Below are 19,294 nucleotides of genomic sequence, written 5' to 3'. Positions count from 1 at the left end.
CGTTTCGGAGTATATGCTTACTCCTTCATCAGGTGAATGAATGCCATTAGGCAGAGAGCATATATATGTACATGTGAAGACAACAAGATTAATAAGACAGAGGTCCGATAGGCTAATCACCTATCAGCGCCAATCATATGTTGGCTTCCTTTGCTAGCTTTTACCCTTTGTTATTTTCCACCTTTTGTTATCTTATTAATTTTGTTGTCCTTACATGTACATATATATGCTCTCTGCCTCATGGCATTCATTCACCTGATGAAGGAGTAAGCATTAACTCCAAAACTTGTTTTTATTCAAGTGTAGAGTATTTTCTTTCTGACGCTTGTCAGAAATGTTTTTGACAAATCTTCCTGTAACAAAACAAACTGCAATTGAAGGAAAGCTATGTTTGCGCTTGTATATCAATTTAACAGCAATTTACTTAAGTTTATGTACTTGTGAATATTTTCGAAAATATTTTTATTCCCAGACAATATTCAAATATTCCCCGTTTAATGTCCACTTTTCTCTCAATACAATAGGTCCTCCTTTTCTTAAAATCACAATACTTTTCTTATCTAAATTTAAATCAAATTTCTATTTATTCTAGTATACTGATAGAATAGCCAGTTGGTTAGGCGTGTCGGATATAGTACAGATTACATCATTCGCAAATAGCTATGCCAAACATTATTTATGTCAGGAAATAATTGGACTTCTGTTTTCCAAAAAGTAAAATTTCATTGTATAATTCATGGATGAAGAATAAAAATAGCATAGGATTCAATAGACATTCTTGGCGTAGACCGATTGGACAGTCGAAAAACTCAGCAACAACGTCGTCACATCAAACACATGATTTAACATTTTGATAAATTCATTTAGACATAATATACATTTTGCCATCCAAGTTGACATTTCCATAATCTTCTTCTGTCCACAGAATCTTTCTGAAGTCCAAAAAAAACAAACACATAATTTAAACTTATTAATTTGATAGCTACTTTTGCAATTACAGAGTGAAATTATGGTCAAATGTGGAATAGCTTTCCTGAATCCATCCTGCACTTGTTCGACCACTGAATCAGTGTATTATTGATAAGTCTGGTAGATAACTTGCCTAAAATGCTTTTCAGAGAAATACCCCGATAGCCATCAGGATTCTTCACATTTCCATGTTTATGTGGGGATGGTAACTGGTTTCGGAAAGAACCTTCATCAATGATCAGTTGAAACATCTCACAAGAAATGGTACAGAGTTGGGGAGAGAATATTTGATAATTTTGGATGTATTTTGATGGACACAGGGACATTGAGCAGTCTTAAGGTGGGAAATGTCGTCTTGAATTTCTGTAGCTGTGATGGGTGATTCTGAAATTCGTACATGTTGGTCTACATCATCTTTAGTGTGAGATTGCTTGCCAACATCTATAAGCAATTAGAATATTATACGGTGCTTCAGATAAAAATAGATTTTTAAAATGTGCTAGGCATTCAGTATTTGGTTTATAGGCATTCTCGATTTGATATAAAGGAATCTTTTTTCATCACTTGTTCACGAAATATCTGGGGCACCATATTCTGGTGAAAATATTTTCCTCTCATCTTCAACAGAATATTGGTAGTAGAAAACCACCGTGTTTACAAGATCTTTGTACAGCGTCGCGCTCGGAGAATTAACAGTACTGCTCGACAGAAAAGTGTTCTCATTTGAAGAAGAGGTATCCCAAAGTGAATGGCCCATGAAGTATCAGCAAGTTTCATAATTATTGTTTGAAATCTCCTGGGAGATCGTGTTAGCCATAGAAAGAGTCACAACACGTAAATGAAATATACCTGGAATTACTTCCTGAAATGATTCGGTTCTCTTTGAGTGAGTTCGTTGGGTTGAGTTTAACAGTATTCCAGTTGTATCACGGCGTCTTAGCTTCATCTGGGAGGAAAGCCCGAAGTGATGCAGGTCTCATTCACCACTTCGGGGAATCCCACGAGCACGGGTATGGTGCTGACAAACCTAGAAACATAATCCGGGCGAACCGGGATTCGATCCCACAATCACCGGTTTCTGGCATGCCCAAGGGACACAACTCTGCACAGCAATTGCGGCGCCTTAGACGACTGGGCCACCCGTGCCACCGTTTCTCTTTGAAGTGCTTGGTCTTGGACTTTGCTAAATCATCAATCACCAACAAGCAAGTAAAAACTTGGAACTGGTAGAGTTCTCTTGACATGTTCACTCCAGTCGACACCAAATATGTGTTAATGACATCAGAAATAGGCTGGGACTTAGGGTAAGGCACAGGGTGAGGTTCATGAGTGAATTTTTTGAGTGTATGTCAGTCTACATATATCATTCAAAACTGGCTTTCACGAGACGTTTTGTTCTGGTAATGTTTTTGGTTTGTTTTGACAAGTACACTTGCATGATTCACCAACAATGACCCAGATGGAATAATCTTCATATTCAAACAACTATGTCACTGTCTGGGTGCCTTTCATAAATCTGCCCACAAGGCTACATTAGAAACATACATATCTGCCCTATCAAAGCGGTAGATATTTAAGATATTTACTTCAGGCACGTACAAGCTCCTGTCCCTTATAGCAAAGGCTTATTGTCACTGTTTGAAAAGCGCAGATAATGGTGTTCATTTAAGCATCGTGATCGTTTACCAAACTATATAGCTGTACCGAAGGTTTAGACTTAAATAAACCACGCGTCTGTCAAAATTACAGCTTAAAACAACAAAATGTAACTGTAACTGTTAAGTGTTTTGTATGAGACTGCTGTGAATGTTCTGCATGAGATTGCTGTGAGTATTTTGTATGAGACTGCTGTGAGCGTCCTGTGTGCTTACCTGTTTGTATGCTTTGGGTGGGATTTTAATGTGGATGTGGGTGTGGGTGTAGTTATATACAAAGTTATAACTATTTTTTCTTTTCTATATTTCAAATGTACCATTATGTAATTAGTGTCTCGTAGGCCAACTGGCCGGGTGCTGTTTTTTTTTAAGTAAATGTCTATGTCTATGTCTATATATTTTGTACTGCAGCATGTGACACTCTAATAAAACTATTTTCTTTCTCTTTCTTTCTTTCTTTCTCTGTTAATACTGTGTGAGTTTCCACCGCTTTCCCTCTAATTCCTTCTCTAGGACTGTTCGTGTAGAAGTTTATTGGTACAAAAGACCCTTTCGTGTGTCAAGAGTGGTAAACGGCAGTGTTGTGTGAGAGGCTATTCCTGTAACCTATGTTGTTGTTTGGGGTCTTTTCATGCACCCCTAAACACAAACGGAAACATGAGATTGAATATGAAATGATCAACATTTTGATCATCATCATGTTCTGTGATGTCAAACATCACAAATAAATTAAAATGTTTTATAGATAAAACGGATAGAATTATCATGAAACCGCCCGCGTGTCATAACAATTATGACCCCCGTATGTAGGTTACGTCCTATTGAAGTTCAATAGCGACGTCATCTGGTTTTGTCTCTCACGTATCCACATTTTTAAAATTTGATCAGTGACATTCGTTGTGTGTTGATAGCAGTAAATGTTTCAAAACCGATATTGTTATTAATTTTCAGTTGACAAATTCCTTCCATTTCAGCTATAATAATGGTAACGCTATTTCTCAGGGCATTTTCATTTGCAGAAGCCCTCCTTCTTTTCAGTAAGTGTAAGACCTCCGGCTTCTGCACATAATACTGCCCTGAAAAATAGCGTTACCCTTATAATAACAGGTTTTCACCACCACGTTGTCGTGCAAACATAATACCTTCTTCATACGGGTGAGTGAGTATGGCTTGATGCCGCTTTTATGTAAAATATCATGGACGGGGACGCTAGAAATGGGCTTCACACATTGTACCTTTGTAGGGAATCGAACCCGCGTCTTCGGCGTAACGATCGAACGCTTTTACCACAAGGCTACCCCTCCGATCTCCCCACCTGAATACACTGGATATATAAATAACTTATATAACAGTTTCATTTTCAATTCTACAAACTATAATACTGTGAGTATTAACATTCATCATCGCTTGTCAAGGTCACTAAGATGTCCCCAGCTGGAACTTGTCACACATAAACACGGATTATAACCAAGATATGTATCATCACTCACGACTGCCTCAACAATAGCGACAATCCAGACTTATATCCCTGCACTCTCCAGAGCGTGCTCTCCGATCCTCTAGTGGAACTCTACTGTATCAGCCTGTCTACTTTTGCTATGTCTGATCGTGCCTTCTCCTTTTGCAGTCCACAGTTATGGAACTCTTTGCCTTTGAATCTGAGGAACTCTGCTTCTAAGGAAACGTTTAAGTCTCTCCTCAAAACCAACTTCTTCACTTCAGCTTTTCAATAGATCTCCTGATTGTTGGCATATGTACATAGACATTACTTTTTAACTTGCAAGTGAGCAACTGTCGATGGATATTAGGCACTTTAGAACTCTATTGTTATTTTTATCATTATTATTATTATCATTATCATTATCATTATAATTATAATTATAATTATAATTATTATTATTATTATTATTATTATTATTATTATTATCATTATCATTATTATTATTATTATTATTATTAAGTCTGGTCGCCCTTGACATAGAACCAATGAACTGGTTGAGAGACTTTCCAACGAAACATGAACCTCGAAGACAGTTATGTTGTAAGGGTTTGACAAGGTGAGCTTTTGAAATGTATGGCGAACATGAAACCCGCAAGCATTACGATGATCAAGATAAATGCCTCAGTGTAAAACGTCATTTAAGTTTTGGAATACATGTTATGCTGATACGAACCATTTACCATTTTGTTTCAATCCAATTTCCTTGTTGTATCATCTCTGTGTAGCATATTCGCATAATCGTTTGTTGTATTTCAGCCTGTTAAACTATCGACGACATACTGTGATTCAGGTGTTGCAAGAGTTGAAAGACAAAATCCATACTACGCCTACCGCTGAGGTTTGACATAGATCCAATCCTATATATTGAAGTACTGGTGCATCAGATGTCACAGTGGGATATTTATAACGCGTATGTACAACCGCGGCAACACAACTGTGGAAATGGCAACGTTCCCTTCTTTCAGGAAACTGTCTGGTGTTCTACTAGGAGTAACAATTGGATTAACTTTGGTGACCATTTGTGTTGTGATCTTTACAACAGACCAACATGGCGTTCGTTTCGTCTCGTCTATTGTCAACACTGTCAATTCACAAGCTGTACATCCACGAGAGGTACAAAATCTGTCGAATGACCCACACGAAGACGTTCAGAAGTCATGGGGGCAATACATGTCTGGAAATGTCAAATTTGAGGACCTGCATCTTCATAAAGGTTTGTTTTAATATCACATAACACGCGTATGGTGCTGAAAAACCATGACACATAACTGCGAGGGGTATTTGAAATTCGAACACACGATCTAAGGTTTCGGACACGCTTAAGGGGCGAAATTCGGGATTTGAGGCCGCTTTGAACAATGTGTCGGTTATATTACGGCGTGTCAGCAACCTTTAGGAGGAAAAAGGGGCGGTCGGGTAGCCTAGTGGTTAAAGCGTTCGCTCGTCACGCCGAAGACCCGGGTTCGATTCCCGACATGGGTACAATGTGTGAAGCCCATTTCTGGTGTCCCCCGCCGTGATGTTGCTGGAATATTGCTAAAAGCGGCGTAAAACCATACTCATTTAGGAGGAAAGCCCGAAGTGATAAAGGTCTGACACGTTCACCACTTTGGTAAGAAAAACCACGAGCAGTAGTATAGGTAATGGGGTTCTACCGCAACCCCACTGGAGTCAGATTTATATACCTATACTGCTACTACAGATGGCATTTTTATGCAGAAATGATGATGCAATTTAACGATCGTCATGATTCGTATTAAAAGAAACATCAATATTAATTAATAATGGATAAAATTTGCTATAGCCAACGAGGATATTGGAAAGGTATAGGAGCAATAAAAATAATAGCCACTGCGGTTAAGGTATCTAACGATGTGGCCAAGGATTGGTTAAAGAAACAAGCCATGTGGCAAATATACTTACCGGCACCGCGTTATATCCCAAGGAAGAAGTTTGATATTTTTACAATGAAGTTCATCAGGCTGACCTCTTGTTTCTTCCCCATAATAAGGTAAGACGCAAAACGTACACTACTGCCTAGAAGTTCATTCCCGTTACACGCATGGGCAACGCGTTACGCAACCCGTGTGCACCCCGTTGGTTACTCGTGTGGAACCCGTCCGCCACGCGTGTGATACCCGTGTGCAACGCGTTGAACACGGGTGTGCACCCCGTTCGTCACTCGTGTGCAACGCGTGTCACACTCATTAGAAGGGGAACAAACTTTTGACCAAAGGAGGGCCCATGTTTAGCTGAACCTGGAGGTGGTAACAAGGAGATAACCTTTTGAATTCCTGACGAAAAAAGTTAATACACATTTTATTATATGTACTTGCTGATGTCTCATTTTTAGATGTGATTTTGTTGGAAAATATGAGTACTGATGTGGCTTCTACATGATGTTTTGCGATGGTGTTAAGAGAATACATGATCCTGTTAAATGTTATTGCTATTCAAATGTTTTTTTTGTGATTTGACATTAAACGTAGTACGACTTTCAGTGATCATGTTTATGAGGTTTGGTGGGGGATTGTTTTTATTGGACCCTAATTAATTAATGAGAGTAGGTTATATCATGGAGGATACGCTTAATAGTTTACAGCTTCTTGGTTTAGATGTTTATAATGTCTCACCGAGAGATTTACATATTATTAAAAAGAATAACTGATTAGTATTGATGGTGAAAGGTGGCATAGTGCCTTATGGAACGATTCTGCTCAGCCTAACGGTAATAAACTCCGAACATTTCGATTATTTAAGAACACGCTCCATACTTCCTTTTATGTCTACAATAACTGGAACAGGTCAAACCGTAGCTGTTTAGCTCAACTTCGTTGTGGCACTCTTCCGTTAGACGTTGAAGTTGGGCGATTCTCTCGCCCTATAACACCTCTGTCAGAACGTACCTGTAAGTTTTGTAACTCAGATAGAGTTGAGGACGAAACGCACTTCAGACCTTCAGACCTAAGATATAACTTATTCCATCAAACGTCTTTAATTAACCTATTGTTTGTGGCTATGACTCCTACTGACCAGCTCGCCTCTTTAATGCAATGCGATGAATTATCGGCAAGCCTTGCCGCTTTAGAGAGCCGGATGTTTCAGCGTAGAAAACATTTAAATAATTACAGTAACTAGTAATATGCCATAGGCACGGGCGCACGCCGTCTGTCTCGCATTGCTATGACTGTTGCACATGTAGTTGTATCTATCCACCTATTTTATTTACCTATATCTATCCAATCATTTACTTAATGCGGGATACATGTCGCGCGCCCGTGCCTCTTACACGTATTACACCGTGTATTTTAAAGGTATTTGTTTGTAACATTTATGTTTTTAGCACACTATGTGCTTTTATTTGTACTTATGAGATATTTGGTGTCCCATAGGCCATATCGCTCGGATGATATGCAATAATTGTTTTTAACTGTTTGTCCTTATGTATGTATATCATGCGACACCTCAATAAAATATTTTCTTCTTCTTCTTTCGTGAGGGAGAGGGTTCTGCTGATTTCCGTACCACGGGAAAAGACCTGTAGACGTGAGCGCGGGGTCGTGTGTAAGATGGCCGTTGCATAATGGCCGCCAGGAGTGGTAAACATTGAGCTAAAGCAGTGTTGCTTTCACGGGCTTGTTGAATAAATTCACAGCGCTGCTGTCCATATATCTTCTACTTGATCCTAGATACATCATTCTGGCATTTACAATATATATTTTTCAACGTACATTAATGGTTTACTAGTCATATCTTTTTGAGTATTTGTCAATTGTGTTGAGCTTACAAGCAATAATTGTAATTTGGGGTGACATATAAATATAAAACTTCTCATTTTAAACATGGAGTAAGTACGATAGTAAATGATAATATTAAAATCGCATTAAAATACAATGATTACAAGATTCATATGTAACCCTAAAGCCTGTGTTCCACATCCATAGCCAGGAGGAAAGCTGCTGACTAAACAAAAGGAAGAAGCTTGCCCTTACATATATGTAGAGACATCATCGTAATATGACTATATATGCAAATGTTACGATACTGTACCTATCCTCACGAATTATTAAAGAATGGACATAAAGTTCACGGAGACGAAGGCTATAGATACAATACTATATTTGATTTTTTAGATAATAAAGTACATCATTTGATAATAAATTCAGTTCTTGATATCTAAAACCCGATTTGCCATATTAATAAACATTTTAATAATAAAACAAAATCAAAAGTGTGATATAAATTCATTCTTTAGTATCTATAAATGAATTATTGATATCATATAACGAATAAATAGTAAAAAAAGTATATTGTTCTTTGTGGATTGTATAAAGTAACGCGATTACATCACGGCTATAGTGTTAATTGCTAGTCTTTTTTCTGCACAATCATTTCTTTCATCTTATGAAAAACTGTTTAAAAAATCGCAACTTATAATTAACCAAGGTAATAATACTTACCTGACCTGCGTTTATATATCTCTCTGTCATTATTATCGTTAACATGTGTCTACTTTTAAGTGTATATACTTATGCCACACATCGTACTGATTAAGGAATAACGTCTTTGATAGGCATTTAGAAGTTGGAGTACTAAGTAAGGATAAGAAATTTATGGATGAACAACTTCTTTATTACAATTAAGAGCGACGTTTCGGTGTAGGTTCTAAAACCGTTATCACTTGCTTGATAACGGTGATAGAACCTACACCGAAACGTCGCTCTTAATTGTAATAAAGAAGTTGTTCATCCATAAATTTCTTATCCTTACTGATTAAGGAATGACAAATCATCGTAAGATATATGTACTCCATACAGATGCAGCACAACGGTACTTTGATTCTATTGCACAGAAAATCGTTACCCCGAGTTACTGTGTAACGGTTCACCCCTTGTTTTCAGACGTGTCATTCAGACAAATAAGTCAGGTGTGACAGTTATCACAGTTATCACAGCAGTTATCACAGTTATCACAGCAGTTATCACAGTTATCACAGCAGTTATCACCGGTTATAAAGATTTGATAGAACATGCCGACTGACATTCTTGATTGGTCAGTGATTAAGACAACAGATCAATACACACGCTTCCTATTCAGTATGTACGTATGATTACATAGCCGTGTGTATGCATGGTATGTTTGGCTGTATGTATGATTGAATGTATGTAAATTTGTGTGTGTGTGCGTGCATGTGTGTAAATGTATGTAAGCCTAGATTACAAAATAAATGCTTCGGTCGTTTGAAGCCAGAAGGCAGAGGTATTCCCGGGAAAGAAGCCTGCTATCGCAGTTGGTCACTAGACCTGAAACTACTCGCAGATTTGTTTTTGAATAACGCGAATGGAGCAGAGTAAGCTTAGGGATTATCGGCTGTTGTGTGAAAACAATGCTTCAGAAAGATCGACGTTCTGTCCCAATGAACAAACCTACAGATTACGGATTGAACGTCAAAAGTGTCTGTCAGGTTTCTTAATGTTTAATTACTTTTGCTGGAGAATATGTTTCTTGTACAAGCGCTATAAAACATGTTAACATAAAAATATACGAATGTTGAAGCTGGGCTTCACTTCAGTTTTCCTTTATCTAGCAAGCCCCTCATACTGAAAAACAACCGGACTGTTCATATTACTATATCCTGCAATCCTTTACAATCTAACAAAGCTATACATTACTAATATACTAGGGCTTAATTCTATTTATATTTAAAACTGTCTCCCTCTGTAACAAAATCCACATGTTCTAGTATTATATTTGATACATCAGTATTTACATATATATTTGTAATTTATAGTCAACATATGTACCTATAAATCTTTACTATACTCAAAAATGTAATGTAATGTAATACATTAACACCCCCCCCCCCCCCCTGCAATTAAGTATTGTGGTTTATATCTATTAAATAAGCATATTATTTATTATTCAACCCCACCTACCCCGTCGACGAAATACACGACTGTGACGTTGACGTAAAACCTAAAACTTGATGATGATAATAAATGAATGTTAATGCAACAAGCGTTGAGTGTGAAGATATATTGAATACATTTGACACATTAACGTATTTCAACAAGCGTTGCGCGTGAAGATATATTGAATACATTTGACACATTAACGTATTTCAACAAGCGTTGCGCGTGAAGATATATTGAATACATTTGACACATTAACGTATTTCAACAAGCGTTGCGTGTGAAGATATATTGAATACATTTGACACATTAACATATTTCAACAAGCTTTGCGCGTGAAGATATATTGAATACATTTGACACATTAACATATTTCAACAAGCGTTGCGCGTGAAGATATATTGAATACATTTGACACATTTACGTATTTCAACAAGCGTTGCGTGTGAAGATATATTGAATACATTTGACACATTAACGTATTTCAACAAGCGTTGCGTGTGAAGATATATTGAATACATTTGACACATTAACGTATTTCAACAAGCTTTGCGCGTGAAGATATATTGAATACATTTGACACATTAGCATATTTCAACAAGCGTTGCGTGTGAAGATATATTGTCAATGAATACATTTGACACATTAACATATTTCAACAAGCGTTGCGCGTGAAGATATAGTGAATACATTTGACACATTAACATATTTCAACAAGCGTTGCGTGTGAAGATATATTGAATACATTTGACACATTAACATATTTCAACACCTTTTTTAACTGTAAAATTAGATACATTTAAACGTAAGTAGCAGATAACCGTTGAAATTAAAAGGTCTACAAGAAGATTATTTCTTATAATAGAAGGTCCATAAGGGTATTTAGTATTTCGTTATGAAAAAATAGTTCTCTTGATATTCAATATTGGACATTTCCCCACACTCAACTTTTTGTTTGTTCATGGTAAAAGTTAATAGGAGGAGGTTTGGTGGGGGACTAGAGGTATCTTTTCAGAGGGTGTTCTTCTGGCATTACCCACTATTTACTGGAGGATATTGTAAATAATATGGACTGTCATGTTGTCTGACTACAGATAGGATTTGTTATCTTAACAATCACTGGGGGTTTCACATTAGAGGTGATTTTTACAATTTTTTACCCTTTCTTTCTCTGTGTGTAATTCTGATGGAAAGAAGTCACTCAACCAGTTCATGCATTCCATGGTAAACAACACAGATCAGACTTGGTTAGAATCCGTGTTTATCCGCGACAACTACCCACTGGTGACATTGTAGTGAACTTGGGAAGTGGTGATGCTTTTTTATATTCATATTATTATAATCTGTCAAACTGTACATAAATGTGTGTGTGTTAAATCATAAAATTCAAAGGGACTGTTCCCTACACCCATCGATATCATAATGAATGAACATTAGTTTATTGTATGGATTATGTAAAGCTCTCACTAAGTATGTGTTTTACGATTATACAGTCATATGCAACTATTTTCTTGACCAATGTCGCGTTCTCGCGTTCTCCGGCCAATTACCTGGACAGTCATCTGTTGGCTCGGTCGTCTGAGGCGTCGCAATTCGCTGTGTAGAGTTGCGTTTCTTGGGCGTGCCAGAAACCTATGATGTTGGGTTTCGTCCCATTTGAAGCTGACAAGCCAGGGTATAACTGAAATATAAATAATGTTAAAAGCGATGTTAAGCCAAACTCACTTACTTATTCAGAGCCATGCCGGTCTCTGGATATTGGAGGTACTTTTCCAGTATAAGATGTCTATCATGTGGATGTCAAGGCCGCAGTGAATTATTAGTTAGAGTTTGATTGAATTTTAAAATACATGGGAGACGGAACGCATTTTATTTTTAACATTTTATTGTCTTCTTATCGAACTATTTAGGGCATCTGTGTACAATTACTGTCGAAGGGTGCGACTCACATGTATCATGCGTGTTCAGTAGGGCTACGTGTACGGAGTAGGAACACACATATTAGCGGTATTTTTATTTCTAGGTACTTTGAGGCAATATAATAATGTAAGGCGGGATGTTTTGTAGTTAGGTGGGAGACGATGATAATGTATTAATTAATTTTGTATGGCCTAAAGTAGCAACTATACTGTCATGTAAAAACATCTGACAATCTTATTTTAGCCGAATGCTACAAATTGGTCTTTGAGAAAGAAAGAAGCATGACCACCGAACTGCTAACGTACGCATACGCCTTGACCTTATGATATTACGCATGCGCACGGACAGCGTCTAAAAAACGAGAACGTGAGAAAATGAAATGTCGCATTCTCGCGTTCTAGCGATTTCGTCTTTTTGTGAATTAATTTGACAAGTCGAGATTGCGAGATTTTGCATCATGTCCAAATCGCATTCTCTCGTTGTCGACTTTTGACAAAAAGTGCTATGTATCAAAAACACGAGAATGCAAGATTCTCGCGATCTCGCATTCTTGCGATCTCAACCTTTGGAAAGGAGCTAAATATGCCAAAAACACAAGAATGCGAGATCGCGAGAACGCGAGATTTGGACAAAATATTGCGTTCTCGCGATCTCGCATTCTCGTGTTTTTGGCATAGTTAGCTCGTTTCCAAAGGTCGAGATCGCGAGATTGCCAGATAGCAAGAATGTCTCTTACAGTATTCCATAGGTAATACATGTCATAATTTGACAAAATGTATTGACTCAGAGCATTATTGTTAATCACAGCGTATAGACTCGGCATGCAGATGAACTCATCAGCGCATTTTTACACTGTTAGACTTCTTCTCAGTTTTATTTGCACGGATCACTATGGAATCTTGGAAGGGACATTGTCGCGTTGTCGTATTGCCGCATTGACGCCCTTACAAAAGCAAGCAAAACGTGTCAAAATTAACCAAAGCGCGACAATTCGACAACGCGACATTTTGGCCATTTGTCGCATTGTCGTATTGTCGCTCTTTGAATAATCTTTTTCTATATTTTACAAAAGGGCGACAATGCCGTAATGTGACATTTTTCAATGTTAAAATATGTCTCGTTGTCGCGTTGTCACCCCATCACAAATATGTTTAAAAGGCGTAAAGTTCAGTTAATGTTACAGTTAGGGAGCGGTAACCAAGTTATATCCGTCGTAGAAGTGCAACCTGTCCGTCCGCAAGTCCATGACGTTTTATGGTGAGCTCTTCTCTATAAGTGCTTAGTGTTCAACTCCCGGTCCCAAACACGTTGTACCTCATCAACAATCAACATTCCTCTGGTGCAGTGATCGTCCGGAAGATCTTACTCTTGACCGTATCAGACAACTGATGAGTGCACGCCTGACCTGTGACCTCGTTGCAACCCTCATGAGGTGTTTGCCGAAGGGAGAGGGGTAGAAAATGTGTGCTTCAGCCCAGCGCGGAGCTCGCGACACACTGTATACTGCATGTGTTGCTGATTTGCGGAAAAGCTACAACTTTCAAGATTCAAGATTCAATTTGCATTTATTTCATATACAACAGACCGCCGCCATATATCACTGGAATACTGCTGAGAGCGGTGTTAAAACAATTTGTTTTCATAATGGAACGCTGCAGTCATTTAAAATGGAACCGTATACATGTGCAGTACCAACTCAATCACTCTGTTTCCAATATTCAGCAGCAAAAATATATATTAACCAGCTGTGAGGAGAGATATAACATTTTTATAAGCAGTCAAATAGGGATGATAAAGGACCCCTCGCTGATTAGGTTCTTGTTTACTTAAGAGCAGAGTTGGCCATGTTAGATGATATAACCAAAATTCAGGAGCTCCGGCGGGGGGCAAACTGGTCTTGTTATTGTGTGGTATGAGCTGTGACATAGACCCAAGAGAATAAAGTAAAAAATGAGACCAACGCAAGGTTACAATGATTGGGAAAAACTAGATTTCCGCAACTCCAGCCTGAAATTAAGAATTGTTCTGTCCTCCTTTTTAATTTTTTATTTTTATTTTGTAGACATGGATAGACCAATCAAGAAAGACATTGATGGAATATTAATATCATATGTCACCAAGGATCCAGTAAAATTCATCACACAATAACATATTAGTATTTGATATTCTGAAAGGCATGATCAGGTTCATGTTCACTGTAGTAATGTACATACTAGTCAACTTGATTATAATGTTTATTAAAGCGCAGAGTGGCATCAACGATTACTATATGATATCCTCACTTGTCATCGATGTATTGACATCGAACAATGGACGATAATTCGAAATTCTTATTCCAGCTATAAATAGCTTCAAAAGGGACAGAACCGGTGTCAGTAAAATATTCGTAGTTAAAAATATGTATCAACAAAATATAATCTAAAGGAGCCAAGAAAAATATTGCTTTATTAATGCTTACTTCGATGGATAGAATTGAGGCAATCTGGGCTTGCCATATCGTTCTAGACTTGAACTGGATTCCTTTTAAATGTATTCTCTATGGTCTGGGAGACGTACAAGGGTGTCAGTATCGCATGGATAACTGACGTTTGGGAGAATCCAGATGGGGCCAGCCTGGGTCAGTGTAATCGGATATCTTCTGGAGTTTCAGGTTTGGGCTTTTTGCTGAATAGGACAATGGCTCACGAACAAGGGCACAATGTAGAGATTAAAGCATCACCACCTCTGTTTATATCAGATATGTTATTGTGATTTGAAATCTCTTGTTGAACAATTGCGAGTTATTGTATACTCTGTATTCTTTTGTCATGGTAGAATATATATTTTCTATGTTGCTTTTTGAATTATCCACAAAAAATGAGAACTACAATTTAAACATCTATCTGGAGATATACAATAATACCAATGAAGGGCATATCTGAAAAATGGGACTAATCGACTAATATTTCTTTCTTAAACACTGTCAGTTATAGGCATTCTAATCATTATATTATACTTTGTATAGTTTAAAAGTTGAGAAATATTGCATTTCAAATCATGGCAAATTGTGTATCTTTCTACGTTATAATTTCTGCAATAAAACCTTAACATCAGATAGTGATATATACGAATATGATCTATACTGTGATAAATGAATGATTAATTTCGTATTATGAATGAAATAAATTGAAATATAATAGTGCAAACAAATTATTTTAATCTGTTCGTGTGAGGAGGTAACAAAAGATCGAGGCAACTCACTAACGTAACAATTTGTGAAATCAAATATTAAAAGTTTAGGAGTTTGAACATGTGCATTGAATGACAGACAAGAAAGCAACACAATGATTAAATTATGAATCAAATCATTTTATAAATAAAACTAACTATATAGAAAATAAAAGTTTAATTTCTCATTGTTGGAAGGTGTTGAACAATAGTTTTTGTTTGATTGTTTGTTGTTCAACACCGCACTCAGCAATATACCTGCTATATGACGGCGGTTTGTAAATAATCAAGTCTGGGCTAGACAATCAAGTTATTGACATCAAGAGCACCGATCTAGGCAGTTGGGATACGATGACATGCATCAACAAAGTCAGCGAGTCTGACCACCCGATTACGTTAGTCGACTTCGTACAAGCATGTGTTGTTGAAGGTCTTCACGGGTATTTTTTTTAATAATAAGGTACAATGAATTTCTGTATGTGTCCATAATAAGTGTGTATAAGTAAATGGATAATATATCCATACACGCCAATTAAATGGGTTAGACTGCATATTGTTCATTGATGAACTCTTTTACAAGTCTATATTTCAAGACATGTATTTGATATTCATAATAACTCGACAAAAGCTACACAATGGCGACAAAACGGTACCAGCATCACAGATAAATATAATACATTTTTGAACATGAGATACATATAATTACTTTAAAGTTAAATCATTTATCTAAATAGTAAATTAGAAGGATTAAAACTATACACTTCCGACATTTTTCGTATTTTACAGAAAAAACCCAGCTGTTAAACAATAGTTATAAAATGTAATAAAAAGGAACCAAGAGACTTTCTTCATTTTGCCAAATTTTGGGCTGTATTGGACATATTTGTTTCGGACATATTTATGTCATTATTTCAAATTAGAATGATAGCACATCAGGAAAGCATGGCACTTTAATATACGTATCTTGTTAGCCCAATAGTGTTTTAAGTAAGAGCAACATGTATATCGAGAGTAAAGGTTTGGTGCGTGACTTTTCACACATTACTATCAGAAAGTGTCCATAATCTGTTTATCGGCATTTGATGACATAAGGAGATTCATGCGGGTAAATACGATTTACTTCAGAACTAGTATAGATTACTGTATGTTATTAACAGAACTTTGGATTTTGACAAGCTTGGTGCTCTGGGGGTTATTTGGGCGGGTTCAAAGGATTCGGGTCCTGGCTTGGGCTTTGTGTTGGACGTGTAGACGACATTTCCAGCTTTGACTTATCTATGACCAAAATTATGTCTGATGCAAATTTCTATTTTGACTTGTTAAATGTGTTTCCGTGCCTTTTCGGGTGATCAATTGTCTTGCCTTTGCAAGTGTTTGTGGCGGCCGCCACTAGTGGATCGGGATGAGTTCGCCTTTTTGCGAGCACCCAGTGTCATCATTTTTTATGGTGAATAATGAAACATGCTCCTGGTGTTGTAGGAATAACGCACTAGGCGCTACTTTTGGCTTTCTTGTGATGATTGAACGGCTTATGTCGTTTTTATGTCGTGATAAACATGTGACATAATGTCATTGTATATGGTCAGTCGTTGATAGCCCCACTAGGGTAACCACTTTGGGTTCCGGCGGCGCGCGCATCCAAGATGGCGGCATGGCCGTTACCGGGAGGCGTGCGCACCTCCAAGAAGGCGGCACATCTGTTTCCGGGGAGGAGAGGTGACAAAAAAAAACGCTCGTACAATATGAAAAGATCAAAATTGAAAGAAGCGCCTGCAAAATCCGTGATGTTCATTTTATTTCTTTTTATAAAAAAAGGAAAAGAAGGGGTGGTGGTGGGAGGGAGGGAGGAATGAGAGAGGAGGGAGGAGGAGGGAGGCGGGGAAGGAGGAAGGTGGGAGGGAGGAGGGGAGGGTGTGGCAGGGTGTGTGTGTGTGTGTGTGTGTGTGTCGATGGCATGTGGAGATGACTGAGAAGAGCTTATAATACACAGTCGACGACCCAGCAACTTTGTTGCTAGGTTGACGTCATATCGGCGAAGGATCTTGCAACAAAATTGCACAAATGACATCATCAGGTATGGTGATGTGATTGTAAACTTTGAGGTGTAAGGCTTCGTTCCACAAGGCGATCGTATTGACAGTCGTTCGTCTAAGTTACAGTAGGTGTGTGGCGATCACCTTAGCGCTACGATCATGTTGTGGAATTCTTAAGGTGTTGCCTGAATTCTAAAGGTGAATCGATATGCACAGACATGGACGTGGTGTAGGAATGCAGGAAGCGGTCAGATGTCGCACTTGTTTTGTTTTGGTTTTTCTCTGGGATGTGCATGGCGATTTCCATCCTGCAGACAACATAACACTTGTGTTTGTTCAACTTTTTAATCCCCTGCTCACATGAACCAACACAAAAAAACAAAAAGTCACAGGATTAGGGGCGTCCCTGTGATTTTTGTGAACATGAACGTATGTACACGTATGTGAACGTATGTTCACTCCTTAAACGCAGTGAACAGGAACTTTGCACTTGGTCATTCCTAAAACGCAGTGAACGTATGTACACTCCTCAAACAGGAACGTTGACAGTCAGGTGATCGTAGGTTCAGTGAACAAGTGTCAGGTCAGTAAGGGCAGAAAGGTTGGTTCTTTTGATGTAGGGTACACGTCTGGGCACTCAGTCGAAAGGCAGGCATCTCATCCACAGGAACAGAGGTAGACACTTTGGTATGAACCATGCTAATACCGTGGCATCATTCTTGGCGGTGTCCTTCCAGTCCAACGTATCTAACACTTGATTAAAAGTCCACACAGGCACGCGATAGGTCAGCATGTAGAGACAGTACACGCCACATAACGTGATGTATCCATGTTGTAAGGGGCGTGTATTCCATCGTTGTTGAATGTGACCCTTTCGATTCAAAGTCTCTTTAAACAGAGGTAATAAATACAGTCCATAGCTGACGTCCACCTCCCACTGTTGGTGATCCAGATGCAGAGGATAAGGCAACTTGATTTCATACGCATTGATGGTGTTGTTTGGATAGATGTCCATGGAGGCATCACTGGGCAGGGTCATGTAAAAGTCTTGTTTCGAAAAAAGGGGGCAGCCATGATGACGTGAGCTAGGGGAGAAAACTCTGGGTGGATGAGATATCAAGTTGAAGTTTTCTGGTGGGTGGGGTCGTCGTGGGTATGCCTGGTGAGGCAGCCAAGGTGGGTGGTGGAAGTATGTTTATCATCCAAAACTGGCTCCCACAGGAGATATCGCTTGGATGAGATCAAGCAATATCTACACTGTAGATATCGCTTTTGCGATATCTACACTGTAGATATCGCTGCAATGAAATTACATCACAATGCTTTGCAGACCATTGTGACATCACTGGTTACCATGACGTCACAATCAAATGACATCACTAATGGCTCTGCTACTGAAGCTTTTTGCAGTACTTTTTACACTGAAGACACTGCTAATTACTGTCTACAAATTGAAAAAGTTGAAAGAATGATGTTGGATGATAAATAAAATCTCACCCTCGTGTCTTTTGATATCAAATATATCAACACTCGTTGATAAAAGTGGCAAAAATCCTCGGCAAGCCTCGGATTTTTCCACTTTTATCAACTCATGTTGATATATTTGATATCAAAAGACACTCGGGTGGGATTCTCTATATCCCAAACAATTGGAGAGCAGGGCTGTCCACAACTGTTTCTCTCTGTGATCCAAGGCCAACTGTACCATGCTCATGATGATCATGCCATATATCACAAAGATCTGAGCAAAAAACACGACTTCACTGCGTGGTAAAGTCATGCCAAAACAACACAAAGGTGAGTGTCGGTGCTGGTGATGACGTGGTGCAGCAAGGGGAGGTTGATTGGTACCCACGGAGACTGAGAGGCTTCTCTGCAGAGGTGGCGGTGGTGTTGATGGTTCTGTCATCGCGTGTGTCCACCCTCTGAATGAGTCTGAGAGACAGCATGCATCTTACTTTATCTGTAAATGATCTGCAGGGTTCCACGAATTAAAACTGGCAGGATAGCCAGTCCATTTCACCAAGACCTCTTCTTGACCCTGTTCCGGTCCTGGACGACTTCACGCGATTCACGTCTGTTTTCAAGATGGGTTGT

The 19,294-nt window shown here is 38.4% G+C and overlaps 1 protein-coding gene across 1 annotated transcript in view; it reads left to right on the top strand.

The window, feature by feature from the left end:
* The first annotated feature begins 5,029 nt into the window (after positions 1-5,029).
* Positions 5,030-19,294, top strand: part of LOC139464252 (glycoprotein-N-acetylgalactosamine 3-beta-galactosyltransferase 1-like) — a 38,762-nt gene continuing 24,497 nt past the window's right edge. The window contains exon 1 of the mRNA XM_071245775.1: positions 5,030-5,338. Coding sequence (XP_071101876.1) covers positions 5,038-5,338 — 301 coding nt within the window. The 5' untranslated portion in view covers positions 5,030-5,037. The remainder of the gene's footprint in view (positions 5,339-19,294) is intronic.

This window comes from Haliotis cracherodii, unplaced genomic scaffold (genome assembly GCF_022045235.1).
Source record: "Haliotis cracherodii isolate W230 unplaced genomic scaffold, xgHalCrac1.p SCAF_17, whole genome shotgun sequence".
In the NCBI taxonomy this organism is placed as follows: Eukaryota; Metazoa; Mollusca; class Gastropoda; order Lepetellida; family Haliotidae; genus Haliotis; species Haliotis cracherodii.
This window is presented reverse-complemented; position numbering and strand designations above follow the sequence as displayed.